This window comes from Silurus meridionalis, chromosome 13 (assembly GCF_014805685.1).
Source record: "Silurus meridionalis isolate SWU-2019-XX chromosome 13, ASM1480568v1, whole genome shotgun sequence".
NCBI classification, from domain to species: domain Eukaryota; kingdom Metazoa; phylum Chordata; class Actinopteri; order Siluriformes; family Siluridae; genus Silurus; species Silurus meridionalis.
The window spans coordinates 3,594,866-3,618,470 of record NC_060896.1 but is presented as its reverse complement, the minus strand read 5'-3'; the positions used below and the strand labels follow the sequence as shown (position 1 = coordinate 3,618,470).

The 23,605-nt window shown below is 37.9% G+C and overlaps 3 protein-coding genes across 3 annotated transcripts; all 3 read left to right on the top strand.

Annotated features, from left to right (window-relative positions):
• The first annotated feature begins 2,968 nt into the window (after positions 1 to 2,968).
• Positions 2,969 to 9,795, top strand: LOC124395942 (extracellular calcium-sensing receptor-like). Its single transcript, XM_046864838.1, has 7 exons — positions 2,969 to 3,276; positions 4,064 to 4,222; positions 4,318 to 4,606; positions 5,294 to 6,046; positions 6,124 to 6,351; positions 8,610 to 8,733; positions 8,882 to 9,795. Exons 1-7 carry the CDS (start codon positions 2,969 to 2,971, stop codon positions 9,793 to 9,795), a joined length of 2,775 nt encoding a protein of 924 aa, XP_046720794.1.
• Positions 9,796 to 11,134: 1,339 nt separating this feature from the next.
• LOC124395941 (extracellular calcium-sensing receptor-like) lies at positions 11,135 to 14,731 on the top strand. Its single transcript, XM_046864836.1, is given in 6 exon segments — positions 11,135 to 11,169; positions 11,457 to 12,209; positions 12,297 to 12,524; positions 13,552 to 13,648; positions 13,651 to 13,674; positions 13,824 to 14,731. Coding segments are annotated over 6 exon segments (2,028 nt in total). The 5' UTR covers positions 11,135 to 11,151.
• Positions 14,732 to 18,227: 3,496 nt separating this feature from the next.
• LOC124396166 (extracellular calcium-sensing receptor-like) lies at positions 18,228 to 21,459 on the top strand. The gene is made up of 5 exons (XM_046865195.1): positions 18,228 to 18,497; positions 19,049 to 19,804; positions 19,889 to 20,116; positions 20,258 to 20,381; positions 20,546 to 21,459. The coding sequence occupies exons 1-5, from the start codon at positions 18,243 to 18,245 to the stop codon at positions 21,457 to 21,459; spliced, it is 2,277 nt and encodes a 758-aa protein (XP_046721151.1). The 5' UTR covers positions 18,228 to 18,242.
• The last annotated feature ends 2,146 nt before the right edge of the window (positions 21,460 to 23,605 follow it).

Genomic DNA, 23,605 nt, shown 5'->3' with positions numbered 1-23,605 from the left:
AGAAATATAAGACCTCAAGCTTGTGCGTGAGACAAAATATCCTAACAATCAAATATAAACACAGCTTTGTCAAAGGACAGAGAGGCCAGGAGTGTCACTGAGGTCAACGTTATAAAACCTGACAAAGGTCAGCGCGGTGGCCAGCCCGCAGTGTTGCAGATGTCATGGAGGGGAAACTCCAGAGGACCAAGCCCACACTCCGGTTCCATTACGCTCTGACTCTGAAGGGAGAGGAGCGACCAGATGACCCGTATGAGGATGCGATAGCATCAATAATCCACCTGCTAAGCATCTGCTTGTTCGCAGAGTGGCATCTCCTAGGAGGGCCATAGCAGATAAACAGTTGTTCTTGTCTTGAAGATATATGCCCTAAACTCTCTCTCTTGTCTACCTGAGATATATGCCCTAAACATTCAGGGGAGCCAGACCCGCTTCCACACACTTACTAAAGGTGCAGGGTAAGAGGGCAAGACCAAATGGAAGGACCCGATATTGATACACTTAGGCCTGGAAATTGAACTTCAGGAACTTCCTGTAAGATGGAAGGTTGGCTACATGAAAGTATGCATCCTTTAGATCTATCATAAACCAGTCCTCGGATCTGACAAGACCTGCTTGAGGGTAAGCATCTTGAGTCTGATGAATTGCCAGTTGTAGAACCTGGACTCTCTGTCTGATGGAGGGAAAACATCGATGGCCTCCTTCCTCAGGAGCATGTTTACTTTCCATGACCGGAGCCTGCTCTGGCTCCCCCTCAGGGTGAATAAGACACGAAATGAATCGTATAGTCTCTGTCAACAGTATGCAGGACCCACTGAGACACGTCTGGCAGAGCTTCCCAGGCTGCTATGTTGTCTGTTAAGGGTATCAGTCCTCTGGTAGGCCTAGAGCCAGGGTGCAGCTCTAGTAGCCTCGCAGCTACTTCTTTAGGCTGCGTGTTCCCCAGGTCTGCTATGATACCAGGTGAAAAGAGGCTGATGTACCACTGTGGTGACCTCTAATGGGAGAGTCCAAAGAGAAGAATATATATATATATATATATATATATATATATATATATATATATATATATATATATATATATATATATATATATATTCTACCAAGCCCGGGTAAATGGGGAGGGTTGCGTTAGAAAGGGCATCCAGCGTAAAACATGTGCCAAATTGGTCGAGGCCCAGGTTAACAACGACCGCCACAGGTATCGTTAGCCGACAGGGTACTGGTGGAGATTGGGCTGCTGTTGGCCAAAGGAGGAGAAGGAGAGGAGGAAGACGTCTACAGAGAAGGCAGGAAAATGAGCAGTGTAGGAGAGTGGAGGTTCGGGTTGGTACTTTAAATGTTGGTACTATGACGGATAAAGGGAGAGAGATAGCTGATTAGATGGAGAGGAATAAGGTAGGTAAGTTGTGTGTTCAGGAGGCCAAGTGGAAAGGGAGTAAGGCCAGGAACAGGGGTGGGTTCAAACTGTTCTATCATGGTGTGGATGGAAAGAGAAATGGTGTAGGGGTCATTCTGAAGGAAGAGTACAGTAAGAGTGTAGTGGAGGTGAAGAGAGTTTCTGATAGGGTGATGAACGTGAAGCTGGAAGGTGAAGGGATGATGATAAATGTCATCAGTGCCTATGCTCCACAAGTTGGCTGTGAGATGGAGGAGAAGGAAAGATTCTGGAGTCAATTAGATGAAGTGGTAGATGGTGTACCTAGGAAAGACTTTAATGGGCATGTTGGTGAAGGGAACAGAGGTGATATATATATATATATATATATATATATATATATATATATATATATATATATATATATATATATATATATATATACAGTACAGACCAAAAGTTTGGACACACCTTCTCATTCAAAGAGTTTTCTTTATTTTCATGACTATTTCATGAATTAACACGTGTGGAATTATATATGGAATTACATACATAACAAAAAAAGTGTGAAACAACTGAAAATTTAATATTCTAGGTTTTTCAAAGTAGCCACCTTTTGCTTTGATTACTGCTTTGCACACTCTTGGCATTCTCTTGATGAGCTTCAAGAGGTAGTCACCTGAAATGGTCTTCCAACAGTCTTGAAGGAGTTCCCGAGAGATGCTTGGCACTTGTTGGCCCTTTTGCCTTCACTCTGCGGTCCAGCTCACCCCTAAACCATCTCGATTGGGTTCAGGTCCGGTGACTGTGGAGGCCAGGTCATCTGGCGCAGCACCCCATCACTCTCCTTCTTGGTCAAATAGCCCTTGATGCCTTCAGTGTGACTCTACAATTTTCATAGTCATGAAAATAAAGAAAACTCTTTGAATGAGAAGGTGTGTCCAAACTTTTGGTCTGTACTGTATATATACTATTTTCCAAAAGTACTTGGGTATTGCACAAAGTGTGTTCCTTGAAGATATGGTTTACATGCTTTGAAGAGGATGATGAGTGGCCTGCTAGAGAGCTCTGATCTCCTTCCTACTGAACACCTTTCGAATGAATTGGAACGCTGACTGCACCCCAGTTCCCTTTTAGGAAATTGGGCTCAATGCTTTGGAAATGCTTCCGCGTTGTCCATGCTCTGAATCATGTGTGTAATCCGGCCAACGGAGAGAAGTAACCCTGCCGGTGAAGTCACGACCAGGCAGCATAAAACCCGTATGCGGTGGAGCCAACACCAGCTTCTGTTTGTTCAAGAAGCACTTTCTGTGTGCTTGTCCCCTTCAGGTAAGTCCGCCAATCCGTTCCTAATCCAGCAGCCATTTCTGGCATTAGTCGTGGAACTGCTGAGTGAATGCGAACGGTCGACCAACTTCAAGGAGCATAAGGGAGCGGAAACATTGTCTTACTCACTGGAGGATTGCCTGCTTCAGGGCACGGTACTCCAGCATGCGATCGGCCGGCAGTTGCTGGGCGGCGAGCTGAGCCTCTCTAGGAAGGACGCTCCGGAGCGCTTGCTCAAAATCTGGCAATGTCCCGGCAGTGGCCATGCACTTGAACAGCTCCAGCAGCCTCGGCATCATCCTACAGCCCCATCTTGTTGAGCAGTACAGTTGCCACAGGCGTTGGCGCGGCGGCGGGACCTTCTCGTTGTCCCGGCATGCTTTGGACCACTTTCCAGCCCACCTCCTGGCCATGGATCAGCTCCTTGAAACGCTGTTCCTGTTTAGCTCACACTTGAAGGAGGGCTTGGTGTTGGGTCTGCTGGAGCTCAACGAGCACCTTTACCAGCTCACCCAGCGGCGACGACTCCATGCTGGCATACCCTCTTTTCCTTCCAAGGTTTCGGCACCAATGTGGGTTCAGGAAAAAGAACAGTGGAGCGGCAACCAGTTTCAACCCCCCCGGCCACGCCCCCGCTTCCACACACTAATTATACTCTTACTGACCTGTTGTCAATTAACCTAAGTAGGTGCAATATGCTTTTCCAACTGTTTAATTTTAATAACACTTTAAAACCTCAGTTTAAACATTTATATGTTTTTTTTTTGTTATATTGTGAATAACATATGGATTTATAACATTTGCAAATAATTGAATTTTTTTATAATTACATTTTTATTTAGAACTGTAGTATTTGTACAATACTTTCATGTATCATTGATTAGTGGGGGGACAGATACCACTCCTAGGCCTCTTTGACAGCTTGAAGTATCTGCTGCATCTGTATATATATCACAATCTTGCTTGCAGCACCCATCCTTATTCTTTGTCTATACTTTGTTTCCTGTCTCTAAATTTGTCTTGATTGTATAGATTTTTGCCTTTGTTGCTTTAGTTTGGCTTTTGCCAATCATTGCATTCTGTTTTTTATTACATTTTACAGTGGGTTTGTTTTTAAGAATTGGGGTTGTAATTTAAAAGGGAATTATCAATTGAATAAAGTCAGATAGTTGTACCATCCTATCTGTTAATGACATCACAAAGCTTACCAACTCTCTGATTTGTCCAAACTAAATTGACATACCCAGAAGAATTGGAGCATACCTATAAATATGTGTAACATACATGTTAAAGATTGCAGGTGCAAATGAATTAGGCACACATTGTAATGTTATCCATTGCACTTATTTTTTATTTTAGCCTGACAAATGGAGAAAATTGCCAGATTCTGGAAAACCTAGCTTATCCTCTGCTAACTAAGGATGGAAATGTGATAATTGGAGGAATCTTTCCAATGCATGGTGTACAGATGCAATCATTTACATATACTGAAAAACCTCAACCATTATCCTGCAATAGGTTTGTTGCAGTGGAAAAAAAATCACAATTAACATTTTTTAAAGAAAGTTTTCATTTAATTTTCTTATGATATAATGCATATTTTATTTTTATAGTTTTAACCTTAGAGGATTACGACTGGCTCAGATGATGACTTTTGCAATCGATGAAATCAACAGAAGCAACCAATTGCTTCCAAATATCTCAATTGGTTACAGGATTTATGACAACTGTGGAACAAGGTTGTTGAGCATGAGAGCAGCCATGGCTTTGATGAATGGTGTGGACTTAAAACCAAATGATGCATGCTCTGGACAAACAGTTGTACAAGCCATCATAGGGGAATCAGACTCTTCTTCTACTGTCGCACTTTCAAAAACTACAGGACCTTTTAATATCCCAGTGGTAAGGATGAAAAATTTCAATGATTATTTATTAATTTCTATTAGCTGCTATGATTATGAGTATATTTTTGGAATTATTAATTATATAACACATAAACTTTGCTTCCACAGACTATATATAATGTGAATATACAGTACAGACCAAAAGTTTGGACACACCTGCTCATTCAAAGAGTTTTCTTTATTTTCATGACTATGAAAATTGTAGAGTCACACTGAAGGCATCAAAACTATGAATTAACACTTGTGGAATTATATACATAACACAAAAAATGTGTGAAACAACTGAAAATATGTCATATTCATGTTCTTCAAAGTAGCCACCTTTTGCTTAGATTACTGCTTTGCACACTCTTGGCATTCTCTTGATACCTACTTTGAAGAATACAATACAATATGACATATTTTCAGTTGTTTCACACTTTTTTGTTATGTATATAATTCCACACTGTACTGTATATATAATATATATAAACTTTTGGTCTGTACTGTATATATATATATATATACAGTACAGACCAAAAGTTTGGACACACAAGGTGTGTCCAAACTTTTGGTCTGTACTGTAGCTAATTTTTTTTTTTCTAGTTTGATGCAATTAAATAGTGCTTCCCATGCTAAGAAAGATGACATGCAATCACTGCCATAGAGTTCATCAAGAAAAGCTGGTTTTTTTGTCTCTCCCCAGATAAGTTATGCTGCCACATGTGAATGCCTGAGCAACAAAAAAGAGTATCCCTCCTTCTTTAGAACCATAGCAAGTGACATCTACCAGAGTAAAGCACTGGCATATTTGGTCAAGCACTTTGGCTGGTCTTGGGTGGGAGCTGTAAACAGTGATAATGACTATGGCAACAATGGAATGGCCATTTTTCTGAATGCAGCCAAAGAAGAGGGAATTTGTGTTGAGTATGCAGAGAAGGTTGACCGGACAAATCCGGCAAATATTTTAAAAGTGGCAGAAATTATTAAGAAAAGCACCGCCAAAGTAATTATTGTATTTCTTGCCCACTTCGATATGAACGTTCTAATAGATCAGCTTATTCTGAAGAATGTTACTGGCTTCCAGATGATTGGTGTTGAGGCATGGATTACTGCAGCAAATCTAGTAACACCTGCTAGTTATAAAATTTTGGCTGGATCCATTGGTTTTGATGTGGGAAAACTGAACATTGGTAGTTTTGCTGACTATGTTGTAAATGAATTTTGGCAAACAGCAGTCCCATGCTTGAATACAAAAGGAAACATTTCTCAAACTGAAAACAACTGCAGCAAATATGAAGATATGATACCTTTTAAAAATTATAATGAGGATATACCAGAATTAAGATATGCAAAAAACTTATACAATGCAGTTTATTCTGTGGCACATGCACTACACAGCCTGATGAGATGCACAGGAAACAGTTGTGAAACAAACATAACAATACAACCATGGCAGGTAATAGAAGCACAGAAGATTTTGTACATGACTTAAAATGTCATACTATGAATTCTTGTTTTCTCTCACCTATGTAGGTTGCCGATGCTCTTAAAAAGGTTAATTTTACCACCAAATTAGAAGAAAAAATTTTGTTTGACAGCACTGGAGCAACCGCTGCAAAGTACGACGTGGTGAACTGGCAACGAGGGTTCAAAGGAGAAGTGCAGTTTAAAGCAATAGGATATTATGATGCTTCTTTGCCAAGTGGACAACAGTTTGTCCTAAATGCTGAAAATATCATGTGGACTGGAGAAAAAAGAGAGGTATTTACATTAGGCCTCATTCAATAATACTAAAAGTAAAAAAAAATATCTATTTTGTTTAGTATTTCTTTTTCAGTTATACTAATCTTAGTATACAGTAACCTGCCTATATGCTACAGTAAATGTGGGTCTAAAAATATTTATTATTTTATATTTGAAATAAAATAAGTGATTTGAACTTGACAGGGTAATCTATCTATCTATCTATCTATCTATCTATCTATCTATCTATCTATCTATCTATCTATCTATCTATCTATCTATCTATCTATCTATCTAGATTATATCAATTGCAAATATACATTTTATATATATATATATATATATATATATATATATATATATATATATATATATATATATATATATATATATATATATATACACAGTGAGGAAAATAAGTATTTGAACACCCCGCTATTTTGCAAGTTCTCCCACTTAAAAATCATGGAGGGGTCTGAAATTGTCATCGTAAGTGCATGTCCACTGTGAGAGACATAATCTAAAAAAAAAATTAAGAAATCACAATGTATGATTTTTTAACTATTTATTTGTATGATACAGCTGCAAATAAGCATTTGAACACCTGAGAAAGTCAATGTTAATATTTGGTACAGTAGCCTTTGTTTGCAATTACAGAGGTCAAACGTTTCCTGTAGTTTTTCACCAGGTTTGCACACACTGCAGAAGGGATTTTGGCCCACTCCTTCACACAGATCTTCTCTAGATCCGTCAGGTTTCTGGCCTGTTGCTGAGAAACACGGAGTTTGAGCTCCCTCCTAATATTCTCTATTGGGTTTAGGTCTGGAGACTGGCTAGGCCACGCCAGAACCTTGATATGCTTCTTACAGAGCCACTCCTTGCTTATTCTGGCTGTGTGCTTCGGGTCATTGTCATGTTGGAGGACCCAGCCTCAACCCATCTTCAATGCTCTAACTGAGGGAAGGAGGTTGTTCCCCAAAATCTCGCAATACATGGCCCCGGTCATCCTCTCCTTAATACAGTGCAGTCGCCCTGTCCCATGTGCAAAAAAACACCCCCAAAGCATGATGCTACCACCCCCATGCTTCACAGTAGGGATGGTGTTCTTGGGATGGTACTCATCATTCTTCTTCCTCCAAACACGTTTAGTGGAATTATGACCCAAAAGTTCTATTTTGGTCTCATCTGACCACATGACTTTCTCCCATGAGCCACTGCATGTAAAAGCTGGATGTGGGAGACATCTTGGGCGCCATTGGCCAGTTTATGGTCTCTTCGACCGTTATGCGTGTGCAGCTATCTCCTGCCCACATTGTGTCCATCTTTACGGCCATCTGGAGGATCAAAGAAGGGCTGTTACTCACTGTCAAGCAGTTCCATTGACTGCTCGGGTTTAATTGCAGCAGCTTCCTATGTGATTCTACTTGGCCTCCTCCACATGAGACTTCTTCAGTAGTGGATCAGGACCCATGGGTTCTCACGGAGGGGCAATTCCCTCTGTACTATCAAGGTCATGTAGCGAGCCCAATGTGCCTTAGATGTTTGGAGATATCCCAGGTTCCTATCTCAGGGCCCCGTTTTTGGGAGTTCCTGGTCGTCGCCTAATGCTTATGACGGCTGCATCCCTCATGTAAACCTGTTTGCCACTCAAGAGACATTGCACTGCCCCTTTGGTTCTCAGCGTATCATGCCCCCATGGCGGGGCAGTCATTTTGCAGAGACCCGCTAGTGACACGTTTTCTCCGTGGCACCCGGAGGCTGAGGCCACCGGTGCGACCAAGAGTGCCTGCGTGTGACTTGGCCATCGTTTTGGAGGCTCTATCTGAGCCCCCTCCTTTGGGCAGTTGGCTAAGGCATCCTGGAGGTACCTCACAGTCAAGATTGTGTTCGCAGCTGACGCAGCTTGAGTTCCTGACAGGGAAACGTCTCCAGGTTACGTATGTAGCCCTGGTTCCTTGAGGGAACGAGACACTGCGTCTCTACACTATACTGCCGGCATCTGCTGTAGTGCTTCCATCTCTCTTAATGAAGCTAGTGCAGGATTCACTCCATGCGCTTTTAACAGCTTCCTGGTCATGGATGTATTACACAAGTGATTCAGAGCGTGGACAACATGGAAGCGTTCCCTAAGTGCTGTTGATGCAGCTTCTTAATGTGCATATTGTTACAGCTAACTTTATTAAGTTATTTAGTTGCAATATTAATAGCTGGACGCAATGTGTGCATCTATGCAAAAAGTACTTATTTGAGAAATAATAATATATTGTTCCCGTTAGAAGCCAAGGTCTGTGTGCAGTGAAAGCTGTCCTCCAGGAACCAGGAAAGCTGCACAGAAAGGAAGGCCTGTCTGCTGTTACGACTGTATACCATGTGCAGAGGGAGAAATCAGTAACCAGACAGGTAACTTCAGCATCACCAAGTTTCAACCACAAGCTGTTGATTGTACATTTTGTATTCTTCTTTCATTATTTAGGATACACTTGCTGAACAATTGCATTAACAAATGAACTCATTCCATCCTAATAAGAATAACTTGATTATTTTGCAGATTCAAATAACTGTGAGCAGTGTCCAGGAGAATATTGGTCTAATGCTGAAAGAGATAAATGTGTGTTAAAGGTTATAGAGTTTCTCTCATTTACAGAGGTTATGGGGATTATACTGGTACTTTTTTCTTTGTTCGGTGCTGCATTAACTATATTAGTAGGCATTTTATTTATAATAAAAAAGGACACTCCTATAGTTAGGGCCAACAACTCTGAGCTGAGCTTCCTGCTGTTGTTCTCACTGACTCTGTGTTTCCTCTGTTCACTTACGTTCATCGGACGGCCCTCTGAGTGGTCCTGTATGCTGCGCCACACAGCTTTTGGAATCACATTTGTACTCTGTATCTCCTGTGTTCTGGGGAAAACAGTAGTGGTGTTAATGGCCTTCAGAGCTACACTTCCAGGCAGCAATGTCATGAAATGGTTTGGGCCTCTACAGCAGAGACTCAGTGTACTTGCATTAACTCTCATACAGGTTCTTATTTGTGTACTTTGGTTAACACTTTCTCCTCCTTTTCCCTACATGAACATGAACTACTACAAGGAAAAGATCATATTAGAATGTAACTTGGGCTCAGCTATAGGTTTCTGGGCCGTGCTGGGTTATATTGGAGTTCTGGCTTTCTTGTGTTTTGTTTTGGCTTTTCTAGCTAGAAAGCTGCCTGATAATTTTAATGAAGCAAAATTCATCACATTCAGTATACTCATATTCTGTGCAGTGTGGATCACCTTTATTCCAGCTTATGTCAGCTCTCCTGGAAAATTCACTGTAGCTGTGGAGATCTTTGCCATTTTGGCCTCCAGTTTTGCTCTGCTGTTCTGTATATTTACTCCTAAATGTTATATTATTCTGTTTAAACCTGAACTAAACACCAAGAAAAATATGATGGGCAAAATAGCATCTAAATCCCTTTAAAAAGCTAAAAATGTAAAATGTTTTTTTTTTTTTTGTTTGTTTGTTTTTCCACAATGTTAAATGTAATTAACTTAATAATATTTTAAATAAAAATTATTTAGATGAAGGATTTCCAACATGGCTTTGCATGAGAACTTATTAAACTAACCATAAAAAACAGAATTGTGTCTTATTTCTGTCCATAAAAGACAATTATCTTAATGGCATTAAGAATGATTGGCACATACATTTTCATTACAGTAGGGTAACTAAGGTGATTTCATCTTATAGCAATTGGACCTGGTATTCGTAAGTCTAAAACGATCAATTATTTAGACAGCTCATGTAGCATGCAAAAAGGATAATGTATTTAATTACTAATATTGTATTCTCCAAAATGAGTATTTTTCCAATATTATATAAAAATAATAATAAAAATTATAATAATAAAAATTATAAATAAATATATAAATAGGCAACCTTGTTTAATATTAGCATTGTACAATAGAGGGTCTTAAATTGCTTTTCCTTTATTCGATTATTGTCTGGTTGATGCTAAAAAATGACCAAAAATAATGAAGGAGTATCAAAAGGAGTATCATATCATGTCCCTCCTGCTTAGTAACAAACAGAATGTCCACAGTTTAATATTACATGCAGCCTGCCCATCATTTACACGCTTGAATCACTGATAGAAAAAAAACAGCGTGATTATCAACTGAATGAAATCAGATATGTTTACCAATCTGTCTGTTTATGACATCACAAAGCTTACTGCCTATCAGATTTATCCAAACTGAATGGACATACCCAGAAAATTTGGAACATGTCTATAAATTCGTGAAAATGATATATTTTGAGGACTGCTCTAGCGAATGCCTTATGCACACACTGTAATGTTGTTTATTGTATTAATCATTTATTTTAGCCTGGCAAATGGGGAAAGTTGCCATTTCCTGGAAAATCCAGCATATCCACTGCTATCCAAGGACGGAAATGTGATAATTGGAGCAATTTTTCCAATGCATGGTACACAGATGCAGTTATTTGCATATACTAAAAACCTCAACCTTTATCCTGCAATAGGTTTGTTGTATTAACACAATTTCACAATGAATATTTTTTTAATAAGCTGTAATGTCTGTATTGTATTTCTGTGCTTTATTTTATGTATAGATTACATATGAATTTCCTCATGACATAATGTATTTTGTAGTTTTAACCTTAGAGGATTACGCTTTGCTCAGACCATGACTTTTGCAATCGATGAAATTAATAGAAGCGACCAATTGCTCCCAAATGTCTCAGTTGGTTACAGGATTTATGACAATTGTGGCTTAAGATTTTTAAGCATGAAAGCAGTCATGGCTTTGATGAATGGCATGGACACAGCAGGTGAGATCTGTTCTAGACAAACAGCTGTACAAGCTATCATAGGCGAATCAGACTCTTCTCCTACTGTGGCACTCACAAAAACTACAGGCCCTTTTAATATCCCAGTGGTGAGGATGAATTATTTTAATAATTATTCATTGATAATACATGTAATACTTGCAAAATACAAATATCCCTTACAAACATAACTTACCATCTTATTATACCTTACTAAGAGCAAATGAAACGTGAACACTTTGCTGTATGATGTATCAAACAATCCGATTTTTTTTTTTGTCTCTCCCCAGATAAGTTATGCTGCCACATGTGAATGTTTGAGCAACAGAAAAGAGTATCCCTCCTTCTTCAGGACCATAGCAAGTGACATCTACCAGAGTAAAGCACTGGCATATTTGGTCAAGCACTTTGGCTGGTCTTGGGTGGGAGCTGTAAACAGTGATAATGACTATGGCAACAATGGAATGGCCATTTTTCTGAATGCAGCCAAAGAAGAGGGAATTTGTGTTGAGTATGCAGAGAAGGTTGACCGGACAAATCCGGCAAATATTTTAAAAGTGGCAGAAATTATTAAGAAAAGTACCGCCAAAGTAATTATTGTATTTCTTGCCCATGTTGATATGAAAATTCTACTAGATCAGCTTATTCTGAAGAATGTCACTGGCTATCAGATGATTGGTGTTGAGGCATGGATTACTGCAGCAAATCTAGTAACACCTGCTAGTTATAACATTTTGGCTGGATCCATTGGTTTTGATGTGGGAAAATTAAACATTGGTAGTTTTGCTGACTATGTTGTTAACAAATTTTGGCAAACAGCAGTCCCATGCTTGAATACAAAAGGAAACATTTCTCAAACTGATAACAACTGCAGCAAATATGAAGATATGATCCCTTTCAAAAACTACATTGAAGATATATCAGAATTGAGATATGCAAAAAATGTCTACAATGCAGTTTATTCTGTGGCACATGCTCTACACAGCCTGATAAGATGCACAGGAAACAGTTGTGAAACAAACAAAACAATACAACCATGGCAGGTAATAGAAGCAAAGAGTAACACAGCAGATTTTGTACATGACTTATATTGTCATATTATAACGACTTGCCTTTTTTGACCTTTGAAGGTTGTTGAAGCTATAAAAAAGGTCAATTTTACCACCAAATTAGAAGAAAAGATTTTGTTTGACAGCACTGGAGCAACCGCTGCAAAGTATGATGTGGTGAACTGGCAACGAGGGTATAAAGGAGAAGTGCAGTTTAAGGCAGTGGGTTATTATGATGCCTCGCTTCCAAGTGGACAACAGTTTGTCCTAAATGCTGAAGATATCATGTGGACTGGAGAGAAAAGAGAGGTATTTACATTAGGTCTCATTCAATAATCCTTAAGTGAAGTTATATGTACAGTAAATATACACATGATACAAACTATAGCTTTGCTAAGCTAAGCTCTAAGTTTCTTCAACATATTGTGAAAATTACAGAGGTCTATATGCCATTGTACATCCAGTGCAATATTCTATATACAATATAATATGCATCCAGTGAGATAATAGTCAGCATAGCTGGACTTTGGACACACAGGGAAGTTGCATGTCAATGCATCTAAAAGAAAAAAATAGTTTTGTACAGAATAAAGAGAATTAACTAAAATAAATGTGTTTGACATATCCTGGCTATATGCTAAATATGGGTCATAAACTATTTAATTTCGTGTATGTGAGATAAAAAGCGATTAGGAAAATATCCATATATAAAAGACATTTTAAATGATTAGATTCTAATCAAATCAATTGAGGTTAACTGGTTAGTATGATGTTATTATTAGTATTCGTAGTCTTCTTAATTGTAAATTTAGACACATAATATATTTCTTTCAATTTACAATTTAAATATTTTTCTCTGAATTTCCAGATTGATAATAATCATCTGTTTATTTGTTTGTTTGTTTGTTTGTTTTTGTAAATACAATATGAAAAATGTATGAATGAATCCATTTGCATCTAACTTGATAATTAAGGCCCATTGTTTGATAATTAAGGCCCAAAGATTCTTGATTTTTTTAAAACAAGAAACTTAATTTTTTTCCCCTTCAAAAACCACGTGTTCTTCAAATGTTATGTACATCCATCTACACTGTTTAAATAGCATAGCTGGACTTTGTTTTAGAGACAAAAATTGTCTTCTAAATAATCGTATAGGTATAGCTTAATGGCTTAACAAAAATGTCAGAAAAAATCTAATGAAGTAAAATGTGTGAAACATTAGTTATAATTAAATGTATTATTAATTCCCCAAAACATTGTATGCCTTTAACAAGCTGTATTTGCTGAAGTCTATATAAAAATGATTCATATTAGTGAAATATATTGTTCATATTAGAAGCCAAGGTCTGTGTGCAGTGAAAGCTGTCCTCCAGGAACCAGGAAAGCTGCACAGAAAGGAAGGCCTGTCTGCTGTTTCGACTGTATACCATGTGCAGAGGAGAGATCAGTAACCAGACAGGTATCTTCAGCTTTTACAAGTTTCAACCACAAGCTGTTGATTGTACATTTTGTATCCTTCTTTCATTATTTAGGATACACTTGTTGAACAATTGCATTAACAAATGAACTCATTCCATCCTAATGATAATAATCATGATTATCTTGCAGATTCAAATAACTGTGAGCAGTGTCCAGGAGAATATTGGTCTAATGCTGAAAGAGATAAATGTGTGTTAAAGGTTATAGAGTTTCTTTCATTTACAGAGGTTATGGGCATTATACTGGTACTTTTTTCTTTGTTTGGTGCTGCATTAACTATATTAGTAGGCATTTTATTTGTAATAAAAAAGGACACTCCTATAGTTAGGGCCAACAACTCTGAGCTGAGCTTCCTGCTGTTGTTCTCACTGACTCTGTGTTTCCTCTGTTCACTTACTTTCATTGGACGGCCCTCTGAGTGGTCCTGTATGCTGCGCCACACAGCTTTTGGAATCACATTCATTCTCTGTATCTCCTGTGTTCTGGGGAAAACAGTAGTGGTGTTAATGGCCTTCAGAGCTACACTTCCAGGCAGCAATGTCATGAAATGGTTTGGGCCTCTACAGCAGAGACTCAGTGTAGTTGCATTCACTCTCATACAGGTCCTTATTTGTATACTTTGGTTAACAATTTCTCCTCCACTTCCCTACATGAACATGAACTACTACAAGGAAAAGATTATATTAGAATGTTCTTTGGGTTCGGGTTTCTGGGCCGTGCTGGGGTATATTGGAGTTCTGGCTTTCTTATGCTTTGTTTTGGCTTTTCTAGCTAGAAAGCTGCCAGATAATTTTAATGAAGCAAAATTCATCACATTCAGTATACTCATATTCTGTGCAGTGTGGATCACCTTTATTCCAGCTTATGTCAGCTCTCCTGGAAAATTCACTGTAGCTGTGGAGATCTTTGCCATTTTGGCCTCCAGTTTTGCTCTACTGTTCTGTATATTTACTCCTAAATGTTATATTATTCTACTTAAACCTGAACTAAACACCAAGAAAAATATGATGGGCAAAATAACACCTAAACCCCTATAAGAAATAGAAAAAGAATAAGAAAAAGTTAATCTAATATGGTTATACAGCAATATGATTATGCATTACTGATTGAAGTCTGTGTTACCTTTGTCAATAAAAAATATTTTTTTTATTAGTAACCTACATGTTTGTAATCAGCAATATAAAAAAAATTAAGAATTTTAAAAAAGAGAGTTTAAAAGTGATACCTTCTTATAGTAATCCCCACTGTATATGCACTATATGTCTGAATACTGAATATGCATGTCTGGAATTTTTAATGCAGATAAAAATTACTATATAATACAGTATAAAACCTTACACTACATTTAATATTTTATATCAGAAATATCTGTCATGGATATCCACTTCCTTATTATCATGGTTTTTATGTGATTCTTTTTCGATTCACATCATGCCTCGACCCAGGTCATTGTCATAACCTAGTTTGTGTATTTATACTCCTGTGTTTTCTTTCCTCCAGTGCAATGTAATGTGTTTGACAAGCAGTTTGTTCCATCTTAGTGTATCCTGGTTGCTGAGCTTGTTTTGTTTATTGCCTGACCTTTGCACGTTCACATTCAATGTTTTGGATCGCATTTTGAATTTGTCTGCCTTCTTCTTTAATAAAAATAACTTTTATTGCAACTGCATTTATCTCAACCCTGTATACATACATGCCACCATTTGAAGGTTTTTGCAACAGAAAATGGAATTCTCGTTTCTTTTTGAAAATAGTACGTTCCCACTGATAAAGTAGTGACCCCAACTCGCAAAACCAACATGCTATTACAGAGACAATCTAATTACTTGAAACTATACCTCCTTTGCCCTGGGAAACACAAGACTTTACAAAACTATGTCAATGGATCCACTTGTACTTAATTGCAGGGTGGTAGTAGTTTAGTGGTTAAGGCTCTGGATTGCTGAGTGGAAGATTGGGGGTTCATCCCCCGGTATTGCCAAGTTGCCACACTTTGGTCCTTGAGCAGTGTCTTGAATACTCGGTAGTCCAGGTGTGCCCTATAATGTCTGACTCCAGCTTCCTAACAATGCTGGGATATGTGAAGAAATAATTTCAATGTGCTGTAAACATTGCAGTGACAAGTATAAAGCACCTTTCTTTAATTTTAACCTAACCTAACCACTTCACCAGGGATATAATGACAAAATAACAAACATTTCATACATAACAAAATTTAATTTAATGAATCAACCAGTCACCCCAAAAGCACAATTGTACCCATGAATGCCATGGACCTCATCAAGTTGAAGAAGATGACAATGAGGTCAAATGCATGGATAGAGAGAGGTTGTGCCTGAGGTTTTGGAGATGGTGGTTCCAAAGAAAAGGGAGTTAGTACTGGATGTAAGTTCAAAAAGTAAGGCCCATTTCACCCCAGCCCATGTTGTTATAGAGCACAGGATGATTTTAAGGCTTTGTCCTAAAGAGTCCCACAGTGATTGGAGTAGTCCAGTGGTTTGTTTTTCATGTTTTTGTGTGAATTTTAAAAAATTAAGTGCAGTGTCTTAATCTGATCAGGGATACTGTCACATTCTTAGAACTTCAATATCTCATAAAAAAGTGACCTTTTCAAATCCATTTGTGTTACACCCGTTTGTCCCTCTTTTTTTTGGCTCAGCAATGTTTCGAGATCTCATAGACGGAATACACACTGCATATGCCACTGCTTATTTAGATGACATCATAATTCTTAGTGATGATTTGCGACATCTAAAACATAAAGTCTGTCCTCGGATTCTTGAGACCTGCAGAACTCACAGTCAACCCAATTAAGTGTACACTGTATCGTTGGAATGTGGTATCTGGGCTACCACTTGAGCCAAGGCCCCAAGAGGTTGAGGCAATTCCTAGTGCTGGCCAGATTAAAATTTTATATCTAAGTTCATTCTGGACCTTTTGTCAGGTAAAAGCAGTTTCGTGAGGGAGCACACTTTTGTATTCATCTGATTTTTCTCTCCTTTTTGTTCTTGAATAGAATAACCTTTATTTGTCACATATACATTACAGCACAGTGAAATTCGTTCTTTGTATATCCTAGCTTGCTCAGAAGCTGGGGTCAGAGCGCAGTATCAGCGATGATACGGCACCCCTGGATCACAGAGGGTTAAGGGCCTTGCTCAAGGGCCCAAGAGTGGCAGCTTGGTGATACCGGGGCTTGAACCCCTGACCTTCCGATCAGTAAACCAGCACCTTAACTCCTGAGTTACCACTCCACTTCTACAGGCTGATGGTATTGACAGAGCACTGATTTTGTCCCAAGTGGTGAAGTGAGTGGAGCTTTTGGTGCTGTACATTTGCTGAAAGCTCCTTGTGAGGGAAAAGTATAGCACCATAAAAAAGAAGTGGCCATCTAATGGGTGGATCTCACACTCCAACACGTTCCAATGGCTCCACTGCATGAAGGATGCCAATGTGCAAATCACCCATTGATATCTACCATTTCAAACATTAAAATTTGATGTTGGACCACAGACAGGTGGCACAGATCGAGCCTTCCTCCACACCCATGCATGCTTGTTGCATGATGGGCCGGACAGTGTAGGACTGCTATTATATATTAGTCATAGGCAATGCCCACACATTTACCGGCCATCTAATGAAAGCAAAATCTCGCAAGTTTTCCTTTTTCCTTCTTGAGGCGCAAACTAGGAAAAACTTTCTAGAAGAGCCAAAGCTATGTCATAACCATTTGGACATGCATGAGCTGGTCAAGTGATTTAATTACATGATGAATTGGGGGGGCAGCTGAGTTTGTTTATGGCTACTGGGAGATTTTCTCTTTGTTTCTTTAGGGTTTACTTCATACCTTAAATTAATTCTAATAATTAATTACTGAGGTCAATGAACTCACAGGCTTCTATCAGTCACTAAAAGTATCATATAGTGATCATTAATCAAATGCAAGAAACACATCATATACAGACTGGACACAATGTGTAAACACACATGGAGGCCCAGCATGCTTTAAAGGGACAATAATGCTTGTAAATCATTCGTGTGTTTATTGTTAACTAAGTTAAATTGGATATAGCTGACAGATGCCACCATTCTGTCCCTTAGTGACATCACAAAGATTAGCACTTTGATTTGTTTAAAATGAATGGTAATACCCAGAAGATTAAAATCATGTCTATAAATATCTGAAGAGTATATCTGTTGAGAAGTGAGGCAGCAAGAACTTTGTATAGACTGTGTGATGTTATTCCTTGTGTTACTTCATTTACTTAGCCTGGCAAAGGGAGAAAATTGCAATATTCTCCAAAACCCAGCATATCCTTTGTTGTCTAAAAATGGAGATGTGATAATTGGAGCTATTTTTTCAATACATGATGGTACACAGACAGAGTTACTACCATATACTGAAAAACCTCCACCCTTAGTCTGCATTAGGTTTGTTGTAATGGAATATTTCACACTGTATTATTTGGAAATGGATTTTTATCATCTGATTTTGATGTACTGTGTATTTGTAGATTTAACCTCAGTGAATTACGCCTCGCTCAGACCATGATCTTTGCAATTGAGGAAATCAACAGAAGCAACAGCTTGCTCCCAAATATTTCAGTTGGTTACATGCTTTATGACAACTGTCTTACAAGAATGCTATCTATGAAAGCAGCCATGGCTTTAATGAATGGTATGGAAATAAGAGCAAATGGGTCTTGCTCAGGACAAGCAGTAGTGCAAGCCATCATAGGCGAATCAGAGTCTTCTCCTACTATAGCACTTACAAAAACTACAGGGCCTTTTCGGATTCCGGTGGTAAGAATCCATGTTTTTAATCATTATTTAATAAAAATATATTTTACTAATTACAAAAAACAATTGATAAATTGATGAATGGAATTATTACATTTATTTACATGGAAAAATCAAGATTTTCCATGTTTAGAAGATGTTTAGAAAAGTTACATTTTGTCTTGATGTAGTTAGTTATGTTTAGAATTCCATCAAATGTACATTAGGTACTGATTAGTTTTTAAAATGTGCATGTTTTTATTTTGGGTGACATGTTGATACTGTGAGTGCCTTACAGTCTAAAGATCCTAGGTTCAATCCTGTGTCTATGTTTCTGCCTTTTTCCCTATTTGTGTGTATGCATGGAATACTATGATTCAGATAATCTTGCCTGCCTTGCACTCAATATTTCAGGCATAGACTATGTGTCCACTGCAACCCTGATCATGATAGATTGGAGTTCTTTTCTACTTATTTCTTTACTCAAACAGGCCCTCTCACTTTCTGTTTTTCTAGGACCAATTAAAAACCTTAACGTTATTAATGTAAAACCTACTGTCTCTTTCTGTCCTTAGGTAAGTCATGCTGCCACATGTGAATGTTTGAGCAACAGAAAAGAGTACCCCTCTTTCTTTAGGACCATAGCAAGTGACTATTACCAGAGTAGAGCTTTAGTCTACCTGGTCAAGCACTTTGGCTGGTCTTGGGTGGGAGCTGTGAACAGTGATAATGACTATGGCAACAATGGAATGGCCATTTTTCTGAATGCAGCCAAAGACGAGGGAATATGTGTTGAATATTCTGAAAAGTTTGACAGGGCAGATACTGCTAAAATCATGAAAGTGGCAGATATTATTAAGCAAGGGACAGCCAAAGTAATAATCATATTTCTTGCTCACTTCGATATGAAAATTCTAATACATCACCTTGGCCTAAAAAATGTCACTGGCTACCAGATGATTGGTGTTGAGGCATGGATTACTTCTGCCAATCTAATAATACCAGGAAGCTTCGACATACTGGCTGGATCTATTGGTTTTGCTATCGGAAAATTGAACCTTGGTGGTTTTGCTGACTATGTTGCCAACGAATTTTGGCAAACAGCAATCCCTTGCTTACAGACTGAAGGAAACGATTCTCAAACTGAAAGTAACTGCAGCAAATATAAAGATATTATGCAATTTAAAGACTACCATGAAGATATAGCAGAACTGAGGTACGCAAATAATATGTACAATGCAGTTTATGCTGTGGGACATGCTCTACACAGTCTTCTGAAATGCACAGAAAACCAAAGCTGTGAGAAAAACAAAAAGATTCAACCATGGCAGGTAACAGAACAAATAGAAGTAAAACAGGCCATATCCATTACTGATATTTTCATAAAATTAATATTTATTTTATTTCTTGTAAAGGTTGTTGAGTCTCTTAAAAAGGTGAATTTTACCACCAAATCAGGAGATCATGTTTTCTTTGACAGCACTGGGGCAACTGCTGCAAAGTATGATGTGGTGAACTGGCAACGTGGGTTGAATGGAGAAGTGGAGTTTAAGGTTGTGGGCTATTATGATGCCTCTCTGCCACATGGACAACAGTTTGTCCTAAATGCTGAAGATATAGTGTGGGCTGGAGAGAAAAAAGAGGTACAGTGCCAATATATATTTTACAATGTATAGATTTTTGATTTTGATAAATAAACAATTATGGCTCAACAGCTGCAGAAGAATTACCAGAAAGAAACTTAAAATTCAGAAGTTTCAACGGTAATATATTGTTCACATTAGAAGCCAAGGTCTGTGTGCAGTGAAAGCTGTCCTCCAGGAACCAGGAAAGCTGCACAGAAAGGAAGGCCTGTCTGCTGTTATGACTGTATACCATGTGCAGAGGGAGAGATCAGTAACCAGACAGGTAACTTCAGCATCACCAAGTTTCAACCACAAGCTGTTAAGTGTACATTTTGTATTCTTCTTTTATTATTTAGAATTCAATTATTGAACAATGGCATTCATAAATAAAAGATTAAGATTCATTTTGTGTCCTTCATAATGATAATAACCGTGATTATTTTGCAGATTCAAATAACTGTGAGCAGTGTCCAGGAGAATATTGGTCTAATGCTGAAAGAGATAAATGTGTGTTAAAGGTTATAGAGTTTCTCTCATTTACAGAGGTTATGGGAATAGTCTTGATAGTCTTTTCATTAGTTGGAGCCGCATTAACTGTATTAGTAGCTATTTTATTCCTAATAGAAAGAGACACTCCTATAGTTAGGGCCAATAATTCAGAGCTGAGCTTCCTGCTGCTCTTCTCACTGACTCTGTGTTTCCTCTGTTCACTTACTTTCATTGGACGGCCATCTCAGTGGTCCTGTATGCTGCGCCACACAGCTTTTGGGATCACATTTGTACTCTGTATCTCCTGTGTTCTGGGGAAAACAGTAGTGGTGTTAATGGCCTTCAGAGCTACACTTCCAGGAAGCAATGTCATGAAATATTTTGGGCCTCTACAGCAGAGACTCAGTGTAGTTGCATTCACTCTCATACAGGTCCTTATTTGTGTGCTTTGGTTAACAATTTCTCCTCCTTTCCCCTACATGAACATGAACTACTACAAGGAAAAGATCATATTAGAATGTAACTTGGGCTCAGCTATAGGTTTCTGGGCCGTGCTGGGTTATATTGGAGTTCTGGCTTTCTTATGCTTTGTTTTGGCTTTTCTAGCTAGAAAGCTGCCAGATAATTTTAATGAAGCAAAATTCATCACATTCAGTATACTCATATTCTGTGCAGTGTGGATCACCTTTATTCCAGCTTATGTCAGCTCTCCTGGAAAATTCACTGTAGCTGTGGAGATCTTTGCCATTTTGGCCTCCAGTTTTGCTCTGCTGTTCTGTATATTTACTCCTAAATGTTATATTATTCTGTTTAAACCTGAACTAAACACCAAGAAAAATATGATGGGCAAAATGGCTTCTAAATCCCTTTAAGAAATATAATGTTCAAATGTGCAAACATATACATTATTTATTGATTGTTTAGCTGCAGAATGTTACATACTGTAGGATAGATACTGAAACTAAGTAAAAATTTGATTGTACATTTAATTACATAAAATGTGTGTATGGGTGAGAACATTAAATTTAAAGTGTCATGGAAAATTCACTTGTCTCATCTCTTTTTATAGAAGGATGTTTGGCTTTTAGTAACATACATTTAAATCAGTCATGTGGGACTTTACAAATGTGTGTTGTCAGTAATAAAATACAAATAATGATAATAAAAAATCAAACATGCAAATACAATAATAATTGTACAAGTAAGTACAGGACTATAATGTGTTTATCCTTTAATTCATGATAGAACAAGTTAAAAACAAAACTGCTTGTACTTGATGATTGACTGTTGCTTTGCTTATAAAATGCATCTGCTATTGTTTCTATCAGAACAGCAGGGGGCACTAAAAAGCAAAAGTTTATGCACAGATTTGAATGATACACTCATGAGCATCTTATATACAAATAATTACTATTAAAGCTATTATTAATTTTAGCTACTATAAATTAATTTTACTAAACACTAAATGTTGAAAATCTTTATTTAGCACTTTTTACTGTATGTAGTGAAATACATCAAATCAAAGGAGGAAAAAAGGCTGTGACGTAGGTTTGGACTGAAGCAGGTGCAAATGAGAGTGTGTAACAGGAACCCGTGGGTGGTGGAGGTAAGCAGTTGTCTAGAGATTTAGAGGTTGACATGTTAGAACTTGAACAGGTTGACAAAACAGACTCATGTGAGAAACTACTCATCTGGAAAGCAGTCTGATTGGTGGCTTTACAAACACTACAATCACAAATAACGTTCTTATTAATTAAAACCCAGCTGGTAGTAACATAATACCCTTTCATAAATGCCTGCAGGGATATTTCTCCAAAAAACAAACAATAGCACCAGCAATGTATGATGCAATGCACAATTATATCAGAAGTAAACAAATATTAATACAAATATAATTGAACTATTTTCCCATTACTAATAGGGTTAAATGATGATATGTTGAGGCATGTGCCATAATCAGAGTCAAATTAGCTTTTTATCCTACCTGACAAATTTACTATTACTGTTAATTGTTAGATCAGATGCCAATATTAGGTTTGTCATTAAAAAATATATATTTAAAGGTCCATTAAAAAATCACATGACAGTAGAAGTATGTACATTACAGAAAATTCACATAGGCCTCCTTGTTCTATAAACAGTGCAGCCCCCCCTAAATTTGTCTGGATGTTGACACAAGAGTTTAAAGTTTACAGTATGTCTTTATACAGTACTTTATCTGCAAGGTCAGAAAATGACCAATTTTTTTATTTACATCATGCAGTCATGAACTATTGTTATTATGCTTATAGGCACAAAACCATTAGAACTTATTTAATTTTTTCATATCATTGGTGTATCATTTAATGGCACCACTGATGTAGGCTAGCCTACAAAGCTAACAACAAGCAAAGCAGAGGGCAACAAGCATGACACTAACACAGGTAGCAAGTAATGTCTACTTTTTACTTAAATACATGTCCCCAAACTTCTTGACTATAACTTGTGTGAAAAAGTAAAGTATGGTTAATTCAGTACTTTTACCAAATCTTTTAAAATATGAGTATTTTTACTTCTACGATTAGTGAAGGATGTGTGTACTTTTGCCATCTCTGTTGGCTGGCAAGTTTTGTTTGGGCTTTCAAGTCTGTGTAGTATGTGCACACATTGAAGAGGTCTCAGGTTGACAGGTTCTAGTGGTTTAAATGGGTTCCCAACCAGATGCTCAAGCACTACTACCCCCTTGAAGGGACTGTCCCTATCTGGTGAGAAGGCTAATTCGCTTAGCTCTATGAATAAATTCCACAACTAGATGGTGGTTTTCTACAGAGACCTTGTTGATCAGAGCATGGCACACTGAAATTGGCAAACCAAGACATGTACCCGAGGACAGTTTTTCTTGCAGAAACTACAGCATTGAAAAAACTTGGCAGTGAACTGGGTCTGAAAGGTGTTTCATATACCAACTTTTAAAAAACATGCCATCTAAAGGCATAGATTCTCGTAGTGAAGGAAAAGTCTGTACTACATTGGTTGGTA